This window comes from Budorcas taxicolor, chromosome 19, assembly GCF_023091745.1.
Source record: "Budorcas taxicolor isolate Tak-1 chromosome 19, Takin1.1, whole genome shotgun sequence".
NCBI classification, from domain to species: domain Eukaryota; kingdom Metazoa; phylum Chordata; class Mammalia; order Artiodactyla; family Bovidae; genus Budorcas; species Budorcas taxicolor.
The window spans coordinates 45,666,736-45,681,103 of record NC_068928.1 but is presented as its reverse complement, the minus strand read 5'-3'; the positions used below and the strand labels follow the sequence as shown (position 1 = coordinate 45,681,103).

The 14,368-nt window shown below is 38.1% G+C and overlaps 1 protein-coding gene across 3 annotated transcripts in view; it reads left to right on the top strand.

Annotated features, from left to right (window-relative positions):
• Window positions 1–14,368, top strand: part of KANSL1 (KAT8 regulatory NSL complex subunit 1) — a 165,978-nt gene that overhangs the window by 136,490 nt on the left and 15,120 nt on the right. For all 3 annotated transcript variants that reach the window (XM_052657700.1, XM_052657698.1, XM_052657699.1), the window contains exon 7: window positions 11,498–11,669. In XM_052657700.1, the coding sequence (XP_052513660.1) occupies window positions 11,498–11,669 (172 nt within the window). The remainder of the gene's footprint in view (window positions 1–11,497; window positions 11,670–14,368) is intronic.

Here is a 14,368-nt window from a genome sequence, read left to right as displayed (position 1 = left end):
TGGGTCTTAGTTGCAGCATGTGGAATCTAGTTCCCTGACCAAGGATCAAACCTGGGTCCCCTTCATTGGAATCTCGGGGTCTTTACCCAGTGGACCAGGAAGGAATTTCTTTGTGTGAGTTTTGAATTTGAATTTGTGGTTCTTCAGTGATTTGAACACAGTTTGTTCTTAGATCGTCATTTTTGTCCCTTAAAACTCTTGTGTCTTTTGGTAGGCAGAAGAGAACAATTGTTTATTGTGTTTTGTTGTGGCCAATCTTCGTTTCTTTCCTTTTTATTGATAACTGATTTTACTCTGTGCTGTCCAATATGGTATCCACTGTCCACATGTAACTATTTAAAATTAGAATTAAAAAATTCAGTACGTCACCCACACCAGCCCCATTTCAAGTATTGAGTAGTCACATGACTAGTGCTAACGTATTTAGTTGCACTAATACAGAATATTTTTACCATTGCAGCGCTGCACCAGACTGTGCTTCAGAGTGTTTTTTATGTACCCCTGTTTCCTTCTGTTATTATGGAAGAAATGTGGTGTGACACTTGGTTTTTTTATTCTCTGAAGTTTGCAGTTGCCTCTTTTAAGTATACCAGTTATTGGTATGTTACTGTTCCCTTTTCTTTTTTTCTAGCTCTTACTACCTGCTCTACAACATTGTTGTGATCATTAAATTAGATTCCTGAAGTGACTGGCATATTTTGAACACAAATAATAAGTATTCAGATGTTAGCTAGCTGTTAATTTTTCTCTCACTGCCTTCAGCCCTTTGGTTCTCCCATAGTGCAAAGGAATGACAGTTAAGTTTATATTTATTGTGTCATCTTGTTGTCCTTTTACTTTACTCTCTTACTTAATAATAGAGGCTATGTTATCTTATACTTTTTTTTTTTTTGGAGACACCAAAAGTTTCATTAATTGCTTTATTGAACTTGTTTTCCAGAAGTATGTTTTTTCTGAATTTCTCAGATTTGCTTTCTTTTCCTTTGTTCTACAATGTTCTACATGTAATCCCCACGCAAAGGGTTTTGTTTTTGGTTTTTTTCTCTTTCATCATTAAAAAAATAACTTTATCTATCTAGACTATGTATTTATCATTAGGAAAAACTTAGCAGCTGACTGAATTAGTTACCTGTCCCAGTTCTGGAGGCTAGAAGTCTGACATTGAAATCAGTGTCAACCCTTGCCTGGCCTCTGAAAGCTCCAGGCAAGAATTCTTTCTTGCCACTTTCTGCAGGCAGCCTTAGCATCCTTTGGCTTGAAGCATCATAGCTCCCATCTCTGCTTCCATCTTCACATGATCACCTTCCCAGTGTGACTGTGTTCTCATGTAGCCTTATAAGGATGCCTGTCATTGGATTTAAGGCTTGGTTGCTCAGTGGTAAAGAAATCTTCCTCCAATGAAGGAGATGTGGATTTGATCCCTAGGTTGGGAAGATCCTCTGGAAAAGGAAATGGCAACCCTCTCCAGTATTCTTGCCTGGGAAATCCCATGGACAGAAGAGTGGGGCATGACTTAGTGACTAAACAGCAACAAATCCGGTAGTACTTCATATTAAACTAATTCCATGTGCAAAGACTCAGTTTACAGTTAACGGTCACATTCTGTGGTTCTGAGCAGACTTGAATTTGGAGGTAGGATCCGAGAAGGTGTTACTATTCTTAGTACACTGGCCATTGGTCCTTGTCTTTGCTGCTCATAAGATAGTTGAATCCTTTTCTCATTCTAAATCTAGAAGACAGACTGATCGGTGCTATTTCCAATTTGATTCTTGGATTTCAGTAGTTTTCAAACTTAATATACCTTTGCTCTGAAATATTAATATTTGAACTTTCTTTTATTCCCCCTGCCAGTTTTCTGGCACTCTTCTGTACTACTAAATTTATTATGTGAAGAACTTAAGTTCTCTTTGTATAGAAAAAATTACAGGTTTACCTGCCTCCTTCCCTGATTATTTTAATTCTGTGATGTATAAGACCGATGTAACAAACATTGATGTATGCACCGTGCTAAATGCTAGTATTTTAATTTTTTTTACTTCATGTGTTTTTTTTTTTTAAATATTAAAAGAAAGTTACAGATAACCAGTGGTCCTTTTATCTCTCTTATCGCCACTAGAAAGAGGTAACCAAAGAGCACCAAATGGAATATGCTGTCATGTTGTACATATTTTGCAAGTTGGTTTTGGTGTTTTGGTGTGTGTTTTTGGTTTGGGGGGGGGTGTGTGTGTGTTTTAATTCAGTATTGTGTTTTCAAGATCTCCATGTTGATGTACATAATTTTAGTTCAGCTTTTGTAAAATAGTCCACATTTCCTTAAAAGGCACTGCTTGTGGGGTTGAGTATATTTGTATCCTGTTTCTTGACTTCAGGGTTCTAAATTTAACTCATATCTTTGACTTATTAATTGTGCTCATATCTTCTATATCCTTTGGTCTGCCTTCTGTTGGTTTGTTTGAAATCTGTTTGCTATGTGTATTGTGCAAGTTAAAGTGCAATTTGATTGCCATTATAGCCTGAGCTAACCCTAACACCTCTATCATGTCACATAGTTGTCATTTCTTTTTTGTGGTGAGAATAGTTAAGATCTAGTCTCTTAGCACATTTGTTGCTCATAATACAGTGGCATCATCTATAATTCATTGTACTGTGCATTAAATCTCCAGGACTTATTTATCAACTAGTAGGCAGTTATACCCTTAAACCACCTCTCTCATTTCCCTAACCTCAACCTCATTTCTATTTTTTTTTTTTATTCATATATGTTCATATAGTTCTAAGATGGCTGGTTTGGTACATCCTAGTTAATGATTGTTATTTCTTCTTCATCTTAATCATTATGTTGTTTCCCTTTTGATCTCTCTTCATGCTTTAACTTTAAATGGGTTTCTTTGATAAGTACACTTGCTAGATACATCCTTTTCCATCTCTTCGTTTTCAGTTTTTGTGTCAGTAATTTATCTGTAATTTGTTTTTATTATTTTAGTTATCTGGCTTTTCAGTCCCTCCCAAATTAGTCATTAAGTTCATATTTAATTACTTATTTACGTTTATGCTTCTTACATCCCATTCCATTCTTGATGAATACATGTGGTAGGCCTTCCAGTAGTGGTATGAGCTGTGAAGTCTTTATATATTAAAAACATACAGAATTAACATTTGTGTGTGAAATGTGTATATACACGTGTGTATTTGTGAACGCATAGTTATATTTTGCCTTTATTCTTGAATGATGACTTAACTACATGTAAACTTTTGTATTCAGCACCTTGAAGATAATTTCATTGCCTTCCAATACTTACTGTTGTTATTGAAAATTCTGGTATCAGTTTAATTGTTTCTTTATAGGTTATCTGTATCTTCTCTCTGGTAACTAAAATCTTTGCCCCCATCCCTTACTTTTGAGTGTTGTGTGTGTGTGTGTGTGTTTTGTTTTTATGCTTTGCAATATCAAGGGACATACTTAGATGTATGAGTTGGTTTTTAGCCACTAGGTCTTGGTTTTTGCACCCTCATTCTGAGAGTTCTTATTTGGCTTGAGTTTTGAAATTTTTCTAATCATTATTTCTTCCGATTTTTCCTTTTCTGTTCTCTTTTTTTAAATATAAATGTCTGTATATTGTTGTTGGTCTTCATTCTCTGTTCCATATTGCTTCATTTCTTTTTATACTTTGCAATTTTGTATCTGTCTTCCTATGCTTTATTTCATGTAGTCTTCTCTGACTGTTCCTCCTCTTCATCAGGAGGAACACTAGCTTTGTTTACCAGTTGGGTTTTTTATTTCAGTGTGTACTTCTTTCCTTAGAATCAGTTACTTTTAGAAACATCCTCTTAAGTACTTTTAGAAACTTTTTTTATCCTGTACTTGTCTCATGACTTGTATTCCTCTCACTATCACTGAAAAATTTTAATATACTTATTAAAAGTTATTTTCTAATTTTTCTGTTTCTAGTTCACTGAAGACCACTTCTTCCTATTTCTACACATAGTGACTTCCTTATGACGGTCTGTGTTCTTGTATGATTTACAGTGTCTTTCATAGCTCGTCTGGGGCCGTGGCCAGGGAGGCATGTTTTCTGTAGGAGTCTTGTGATCCCTGGACTGTGAAAGTGTCCTTAAACCACAGTTTTTCCATTAGCTTCTGAATAGACTTCCAGAATTCAGGTGGATTTGGACCTCTTACATGAACGTAGGTTGGGACTGGGCTTTCACTTCTTGCAGTTGGCTTTTTCCACCAAAACACGGAGTAGATTTTAAACTTCCTTGCCACTTCTGTGGCTGTTATCCCAAGACCAGCCTTGGCTGTGAATTCTTTTGTTTCTTGCATCTTGGAATTTCTTTCTCCTGATCAAGCCTTTGGCAGTGTGATAAAGTCTGTGGAATTTTATCAGAATAATTTTTCTTTTTAATGCACAAAATAAAAGACATTAGCTTATAGGGGAAACCAAATATGTTGAAACAGTTGTTAAATTTTTTGGTATTTAAATTTCTTCAGTTCAGTTCAGTAGCTCTGTCATGTCTGACTCTTTGTGACCCCATGGACTGCAGCATGCCAGGCTTCCCTGTCCGTCACCAACTCCTGGAGCCTACTCAAGCACATTGCATCAGTGATGCCATCCAACCATCTCATCTTCTGTCTTCCACTTCTCCTCCTGCCTTCAATCTTTGCCAGCATTAGGATCTTTTCCAATGAGTCAGTTCTTCACATCAGGTGGCCAGAACCAAATTATTGGAGTTTCAGCTTCAGCATCAGTCCTTCCAGTGAACATTTAGGACTGATTTCCTTTAGGATTGACTGGTTGGATCTCCTAAATAACAAGATTTAGCAGCAGGTGTAGTGACTGTCTTGATTTCCGAGTAGTGATGAGCTCATAGATAGTTTGAGGTATCTGCCACCACTGTAATGTGATGGGTAAATCAATTCAGAGAGCGCCTCATGCCATGTCTTCCACTCAGAGACTCATAAAAGACATTAAAGGCTTAAAAGTCTTCTGTTTAAAAGAGTATCTTATTTTGTTTCCCAAACTTACTTGATAAAGATAACCTTGGTAAAGTAATCCTGATTAAGCCTGTGCATGAATTACAGTGATTCCAAGAGAATCATTTCAGAACATCTGCTTTCTGTTCTGTAATCTCTTTGTAGGTGATGTTTGGATACTTGGCAATACTGAAATTGAAAATGAAGCCTTTACCAACTAACATTTTCCGTTTCCTAACATCTCATTCTAAAATCATGAGTAGATGAAGTAGGTGTCTTTTTTGTTTAAGCATGCTGAAATAAATATAAAATATGGTGACTTTATTCACAACATTGATTCACTGATGCCATTTTGTTTTTAAGCAGTCTACATATGGTTGTAGGAAAATAAACTAATGAAAGGTTAGACGATTATACATTTTCTTTCAATATTTGATATACTTGCATTTACTGTTTTAATCGCAGTACACATACACTTGATTTTTATGTTGCTTATACTTCTTAATACCAGTGTACCTGGCATTTTAGATGTCACATAAAAAGTGGTCCTTTCTTAAGATACAGCCTTGTTTCTTATTCCCATTTCCAGTTGATTCAGTGACCAGTGCCCTCGTGTGTATCTTGAACTCTTAATTGTAGTCTCTTCCTCAGTGAGCCCGCCAGAAACTCTGCTGTCCAGAGGCTTTCTGCTTAGCTTTTTAGCCTGCTACCTATCACAGCTTCAGAATTCTCCAAATGCCTTAGGAATGGAAGCACCTGACATGTCATTTGTAGTTTCCTGTCCTTTCTTTACACTGGGAATTTGGCTTTTGAAGTCTCTAAAGTTGTCCCTTCAGCCCTACAAAATCATCAGAATCTCTGCTCATTTTTCTGTACGAAGTGACCCTCCATCAGGGCACCAGATTCTAAGCATCACTCAGAAATCACCCACTGTCCCCAAAAAGAAGCAACTCAACACTTCAGTGGTTCTTCCCCCTCTGGAATCTTGGCTCCTCAGTATTGTCATTGTTTTAACATTTCTCTCATATCTTAAAGTTATATTTACTTTTTTTTTTCTTTTTAAATCTGACTGTTCTAGTTCTCAGTAAGAGTGTTGGTTTGCAGTAAGCTATCCATCATACCCCCTTTCCTTGCAATTTATTTGTTGAGAAAACTGGGTTGTTCCAGTTATTTATCCTGTGACTTAAAATTTTCTGGTTGTATCCCTGTGGTGTAACTTTCTTACCTCTTGGCATATCTAACAGTGTTTTTTTGGATGTTGGACATTTAATTTTACATGATTGAAGCATAGAGATTATGTTCTCTTCCTTTAAAGAGGCTTTGTTTTGTTGGCAGCTAAGTTATTTGAGTTTCTGTTTTTCCTTTATTAGGAAGAGTGTAGAGTAACCCAGGTCTTCTGGGGTCTTTTCTGAATGCTCCATGCCACTTGACCGGTCACAGTGGGGAAGTCTCTCTGCCACTGTGAGCTCTGGGAACTGTTCAGTCCATAGTTCCTTGGTGGATCTTCTCCTGACCTGATGAAGTTTAACTCTGTACGTGGGATTCTTACTATTCCACGAACGCCTGAGGGAATCTCATGATGATTTCTGGCGCTCTTTTTCTGTATGGCTTTCTCTTCTGAAGAATTCTGCCTCATGGTTATTCGTCACCTGAGCCTCTGCACTGCAGTCTCTTGGAGTTTGTTTCCTCAACTCAGTGGAACCATCACGCTCTGCTTGGAACCCCTCACCTGCTGAGCAGTCTGTGTTGTGCCTCCAGGCAGAAAGCCGGGACGTCACAGGCCAGCTAATTTGTTTCTGTCTTAAGCTGTGTGTTGTCTGGTTTCCTAGTTTATGGCTAAAAGATAAGCATGATCATTCTTAATCCATCATGGCCCGAAGAAATTCTGTGGGGTCGTTGTTTTCTTTTCCAAAATTTCATTATGATACTATCCAAACATAGCATCATTGTGTGAATTTTGCAGTGAGCAGCTGTATCTCCTAGATTCTACTGTTAGCATTGGCCACATTTTACCATTATATCCATCCCTCTGTATATTCCTTAATCTCTTACTTTTAGTGCATTAAAGTCTTCATATAGAAACTTAAATCTAGGTTGTTGTTTTGGTAAGGGCACTCACATGAGAAGACATGTAATATCTTGTCTCTCTTGTGTTATTAATCAGTAATGGCCATTGCCTGGACCTCCTTGTTGCATCAGGAGTTGAAGTTATGTTCTATTCATACCATTTATTCTTTGTTTATTAGCTAGACTATGTCTTTAAAGAGAAAAATGCCCTTTTCTACAATTGGTTTTTACCCTTAACTACAGTCTGTGGGGGGAGGGGGGAGCATGATTCATGTTGATATCCTTTTATCTACCAATTTTCAAGTAATAAGTTGATTTCCTGCTGTCTTCCAAGGACAGTCAGTAAAGTCTTCGTGGAGGGGTTGATGTGTGTGATTATGAAGTCATCAATTTAAACATATTTGAGTTATTCAAGCCATTGAAATTATTTTCTATGTTCTAGTTACATTTTGTTTCATGGAAGCCTCTTCACTCTTTTTCTTGAGTCCTTTTGCCTTGACTGATGTAGTCTTGAGGCATTTCTTCTTTCTCACTATTAATATTTAATGGGTGCCTCTGCTTTGAATTTTGCTAAGAATGATCATCGTAGCTTGAGCCACCTGGTTCTCAATGATCTTGACCCGCTTGCCCAGCCTAGGAAGCGTTTGACCTTGTGGTCAGTTCTGGTTGTCACAGAGGTGGGAGGGAGGGTATTACTTGCACGATGAGTAGAGGCCAGGGAAGCTGCTACTTACTTCTGTGCCCAGGACAGCTCCTCACAACAAAAAATTATCAGGCTCTAAGTGTCAGTAGAGAAACTCTGACATACATTAATTTAGCTAGCACTTGTGTAGTATTTTAACAGCTTGCAAAATCGTATTTCTCACAGTCCCATGACATTGGCATTATGGATCCTTTATTAACAGATGAATAAATTTGAGGGGTCACACAAGTAACATGAAAGCTAGGATTTAATATCAATGATCTTTACGGTTGATTTCCTTTTTTCCCCTTCTTCAATTATAAATGAAAATAGTGTGTTTTGTATGACTATACAAGTAACAGAGTTGAGACCAGACACTATTCTAAGTGATTTTTATATTCACAACAGCCTTGTCAGATAAGCAGCTGTTATGAATGAAGCCATTAAGTAACTTGTCCAAGTTTATACAGCTCAGTAGCAGAGTTAGGGCTCAAACAGCCTGGCCCCATTGCTCACACTTTTAACTACTGGATGTTGCCCCATGGTTTTTCTTTTACAGTTTAAACATAATAATTTAATAAATAATTTAAAACATCATAATGTAATTTAATAAACATAATTTAAAATCTTTTTAATACCTTTGGGATTTATTTTGATGTGAAGTAGGAATCCAGCTTCTTCCCCCACCCCACCTTTTGATATCCCTGATTCATACTTTTAACATGTGGTCAACAAGTCACTCCCTTCTGCCTTTGCTTATCAGAAATTTTCTGGGAACTTTCCCCCTTAGCATTTATTCTTCTGGTTTGTAGTTGCTTTAAATTCCATTTGCCTCTTCTCCCTTCTGTACCAAAAGCCTATTGAATTTGATTATAGATTAATTTGTAGCATATTAAAAATTAATAACTTTAAGCTTTGTGCCTAAAATGTTAGTTAAACTTATTCCAGAATGTGTGTTTTTTTGTCACAGTCAAGAATAGAGACTCTTTTCTCACTTTATGTTTCTAAATGTTGTTTTTTAAGAGGATGACATTTGAGAAAAAGACCTGAGGTGAGGGAATAAGCTTGGAGCTAATAGAAGGGCCAGGTGTAAAGGTGTGTGATCCGGAAATTTGTCTGCCATTTTGGGGAAGTAGCAGGGAAGTCAGAGAACTGGTGGCATGAGCTAGGAGAAAAGCAGGAAAGGGAAATGAAGTCAGAGAAGAGACAGAAGTAACAGATGGCGTAGGGCTTTGTGTGTACCATTGCAAGAACTTTGACTTTTATTCCTTGTGAGATGAGCTATTAGAAGGTTTTGAGCAGAGAACTGCATCATGGTTTGATTAAGGTTGTGAAACAAGATAATACAATAGTTGAAGGGAGGGGCAAGCAGGAATACCAATTAGGGGACTATTTAAGAAACCCAAATGAGAACTGCAGTTGAGGGTGGTATAAAGTGGTCAGATCTTGGACACTTCTAGAAGGCAGAGGTGACAGTATTTCATGACTGGTTTTGGGGTATGAGGAGGGAATGGAGTTTAGGATGAGTCCAGGGATTTTAAGACTGAGCTACTGAAAGTAAAGAAGAGTTAGGAGCACAGTTTTGAAGTCACTTAACTTTGGTTGCCTCCTAAGACATCTAAGTAGAAATATTGAATGGCCAGGGTGAAACTGTGTTAATTGATACACTAATGTCAAATAGTTTTGATATCCAGGAGTAAATCACATTTGCTCATGGTAGGTTTTTCTTTTTTGAGGGTTTTTTTTTTTTTAATAAATAAAATTCATGTGTATAATTTGACATCTTGTTTTCTGTGTGTGTGTGTGTGTGTGTGTGTTTAAAGTTGCCCAAACTATCCTTCAAAAAATTCACCAGATTTTCTCTTAATAAATTATACTAGCGGACTTCCCTGTTGATCCAGTGCTTAAGTGGTTTATCACTTAGCTAGTGCTGTTTTTTTAAGTTCTTATATGTTTGCATCTTTCCCTTTTTCTCTTCATTAGGCCAGTCTTACAGTTATGTAATTAGTTGCTCTATCCTGTCTACCCCTTTCTTGAGGTGGGTTTGGGAAGAGCAAGGGGGAACTCCAAAAGAGCAGTTCTTAAATTTGCTGTTTCTGTCATGTATTTTTTCTTTTGGTAATTTCAGCTTTTACTTTAATTTTGATCTTAGTTTGGTTTTCTTGTGGAATTCGTTTGACTTTACATCCAGTCTCTTAATGACTTAAGGGGTACACTCTAGCCATAAAAAAATGGAATGTTGTTCATTGCCCACTTGGAGAGCTAGTTCATGTAATGGTTTGCTTCATCAGAAGAAAATATACCTCCCTTTTAAGATTTCTTGTTTTGATTTTTATATATTTTTCTAATCTAGTCAATATTTAAAGTTTTGGTGCATTGGATTCTAATTAGCTAAATTCTCCCATTCATCTACTGGTGATCTCTGGGTTTTGTCCCTGGTAATGCAGGTCCCTCTTTCTCTACCTCAAAATGTTATCTCCCCCAGAAATCCAGCCCTGGTTTAAATAGGTTGCAAGAGGTATTTTTTCCCAAAACAGTATCAGTTAATGTTGTCTACCAAAGTGCATGTTTAGGTGGTGTGATTTCCTTTGAGAGACAGCAGTTGTTGCTTACTAGAATTCTTTTACTTTAGTGTAAGTTGTCCAGTCTGACCTTCACAGGGCCTTATTTGCATACCACCCATCTATGTCGCTGCAAGGAGGAGGCAGTTGAGGAAGGTTGATAAAGACTGAATTGTTCTCATATTTATCTTTCTTCTGTGCATGTCTGTGAAGGCAAACAGCTTTCAAGAGATGTGTGTGCTGAAACTAGATGTAGTTCTCTCAGTCGTTACAGAGTTTCGATGCTACCCTTTGTCTTTATTCTGATACTCCCTTGCTCCTAGCATCCCATGTCATAGTGTCATTCCATAGGCAAGTCATTTCTTCTAGGACTACATGCTGCCCGGGTGACTTTGCATGGTCATGATTTGGCAAATGCCAAATCCTAACACTAGAACCTAGGGATCCTGCATTCAGCATGACCTGAAGTTTAAAGCATAAAATTATAAAAATCCTATCATTTAAAAACAAAACAGAATTACATCATTTGAAAACTTATTTTTCACTATGGACTTAACTAGGGAGGTTGTTTCTTATCATGCCCACATGTATACAAAAGAAGTTTAATGAAAATGATTTTTATTCTAATTAACACAAAGACTATGGGTATGAACACTCACCATACCAAATTCATTTTCATTACTTAAATACGAGCTTTATAACAGTAGATGTCAGGCTAGGTTAAAGAGCAGCTAATGAGTGTAGTCCAGGGAACCTTGCCATGTTGTTTCAGGCCTCCTGGAATTCTTTTTTTGGAGATATGAAAAGAACAGGAAAGGTGTGGTTGGTTATTCATTAGTAAAACTCTGGTGGATGAAGTTGCTGAAGAGGGCAAGTCATGTTCTACCTAGAAATCTGAAGCAGATCACTGTAGCAGACGGTGGAAAAGCATCGTTGTGGTAGAAACATACAGGTATTGTAAAGTGTTCTCAGTAAGCACGTAAATGGACTTCATATAATTAGATCTCTTCATTGGAGAAGAAGTGGATTTACTTAATTACTTTGAAGGTTAGTGTGTTGGAGAAATGGAAATCTTTTAACAAACTGATCAAACATTTTGTTAACTGTGTCATATATGTATCTAGAGAGAGGGAATTTTGAATCTTTGGAATACTGAATGGGGAGCTGAGTTTTTATCAGACGCTGAATCGAGTGTTATCTGGCTTTTCCCAGGTTCACCGGAATAGCACAGCACGTTCTGGCTGTGATGTGAACCCTTCCTGTGCGCTGTGCGGCTCCGGCAGTGCCAGCACCATGCCTCCAGAAATCCACTATGAAGCCCCTCTGTTGGAACGCCTATCCCAGTTGGACTCCTGTGTTCACCCAGTTCTAGCATTTCCAGATGGTAAGAAAGGCTCCATGAAGTCTAATGAGTGAGACTTAAAGGGTTCAAAGTGAAAGACAGTTGGCCAAGATTCTGGTACAGTCCAGGTACTGTCCAGGTATTACTGTCAACAGAATATTCTCTTAGGATTTTGCACATCATGCACAACACATCCCCTAACCAGAAGGTGCCTCAAACATTACAGCTTGCTAAGCGCTTTCGCCCTAAGGCTTCAGGTGGTGAGGGTGAGGCAGATGCCTGTGTTATGATGTACAGCAGCATGGGCAGCGCTGTTGGGGAGAACGTCTTCATCCTGGGGGTGTACCTGCTGTGGTTACGAGACTGCTTTCTCAGCTGTACGCAAGCAGAGAGCCTCAGCTCGCAGGTGCTGGGTGTACCTGATAAGCCTCTGTGTCTGCTGATTTTCTCTTCCACCTCCCTTTTCATAATTGCTCTTCTCCCACCTCACAAAAGAAAGTCACTCCTCTTATCCATATTGAGTCTTGCTGTGGGTCTTCCTCATCCCCCAGAGTATAAAAACCTTGGGCAGTAGGGACACCAAAGGAACCATCTCAAGAGTTCATGGCTTCTGAAGAAGAATCCTGTGGGAGTTAAGTAAAAGGAAATTTGAATAAATAATGAAGATGGAGGTACAGTATTTTTTATGTATATAACATATGGCAAGATCCTCTACTTTTTCTATTACTTTAGAATAATTTATGTTTAGAATTAATAACTTACATGTGAAACTAACATATTGCACATCAACTGTACAGTATTTAAATTTTAAAAATAATTGATAACTGAAATTAGATTTTACTGTGACTGAAGTCTGATTGAAGATACAGATTTTAACATGCCAGGATGTTGGTATAAAATGTCTTTAATGTGTACTTTAGTTTCTTTTTTTATGTATGAAAACTGTCTTTCTCTTTATATGTAATGTATTATGTGTTTGGCTGCACTGGGTCTTTGTCGCTGCGTGCATGGGCTTCTCCCTAGTGGTCGTGGGCAGGTGTTAGCCTTCATCGTGGTGTGCGGGCTTCTCGCTGCAGTGACCTCCTGTTTCGGAGCACAGGCTCTAGAGCAGTTTGGGCTTCAGGGGTCGTGTCGCGTGGGCTGCAGTAGTTAGGCTCCTGGGCTCTAGAGCACAGGCTCAATAGCTGTGGCCCATGGGGGCCTTCGGTGCTCTCTGGCATGTGGAATCTTCGCAGACTAGGGATCGAACCTGTGTGTCCTGCAGATTCTTTACCACTGAGCCACCAGGGAAGCCTATAATTGTCCTGAGTTTATAATTTTTCTAAAAATTACATTTTGGAGTTCCCTGGCAGTCCAGTGGTTAGGACTCTGTTCTTTCACTGCCAAGGGCCTAGGTTCAGTGCCTGGTCAGGGAACTGAGATCCCACAAGCCTCTCGATGTGGCCAGAAAAAAAAATCTAAATAAAGAAAAATTACATTTCAAATGGTGAGGAGTTCATGAGCAAAAATGTTGAAAACTACTCTATAGACTACAGAAGCCAGTGTTTTCATAATTTGGATTGGTTTCATTGGTCTGCAAATAATCTACCCATCTGGCCCCAACCTCCAGAATACTTAAGTTCTCTGAGGATAAGGGACTATGTTTCTCTCCCTACTCTGTCCTTCATAGCACCTTACAGATAGTCTGTACACGTTTTTGAAAGGAGGGTAACAAAAATTGGGGTCTGGGGAATGAGAATTATGTTGGATGTAAAATTTACTTAGTGGTGTGTGAAGAAAATCCGGTTTTTAGCTTGAGTGGTATGTTATCTTTTTCTTAAAGGGACACAATTTGGGCTTTATGGATCATACTGTCTAGGTTTAGTCTGTGTTGGAACTAGGCAGCTCTGCATTTGTAGCACAAAACCAGTATGTAGACTGTGTATAAGGATGTGGGTGTGACTGTTTAAATAAAACTTTATTTATAAAAGCAGTCATTGCTGATAAACTATCCTAGAAAATCCCCTCTTGTAATTGACAGTTGATCAAACATTAAGTGAAGTTGTTCAGTCATGTCCGACTCTTTGTTCTTCAAATGATTGGATTCTTTCTTGGTCATCTAAATCTGTTAGCTTCCCCAAGCCGCCTTATTAAAACTCCCTCCAACTGTAAGAAAGGGCATGGTGTAATAGTCTTGCTGCCATGTGACTTATTGGAAATATTTAGAAAACTTGAAACACATGAACAGTAAACTAGGCAAGGGTTTAGATCAGGAGTGATGGAGCAGTAAATACACTTTAGAACAGAATGAATGGAAAACACTAAAACATCTTCCTGTGTGCTTCAGATTCCAGAGTCGTTGACTTTTACCCTCTCCTGCCATTTGGATTATGGCTCATGTAACTTAAGATAATATTTGTATAGCATTTATAGTTTATATGCACTTCTCTTATTCTTGTCTCATTTGGTTTTCTCGGTAATCTTGTAAAGTTACTTCAGTTTTACATATCAAGAAATAGGCTTAGAGAGGTTGTGGTTTATCTCAGGCTACATAGCTGATGTAGCAGGCTCCGAAATTTAAACCCGAGTAATCTGATTCCTGTCCTTCTCTTCACTATAACTCATGCTTCTCCCCAGCCAGGTTATTAAGAGAAGTCAGATTTCTGCCCATTTCCAGGCTGCAGCTTCAGGCAGAGACACCAAGATGACTCCAGAACATTTGTTGAGTTATTCTCTTTAAGATTACAGTGTTGAATTGCATG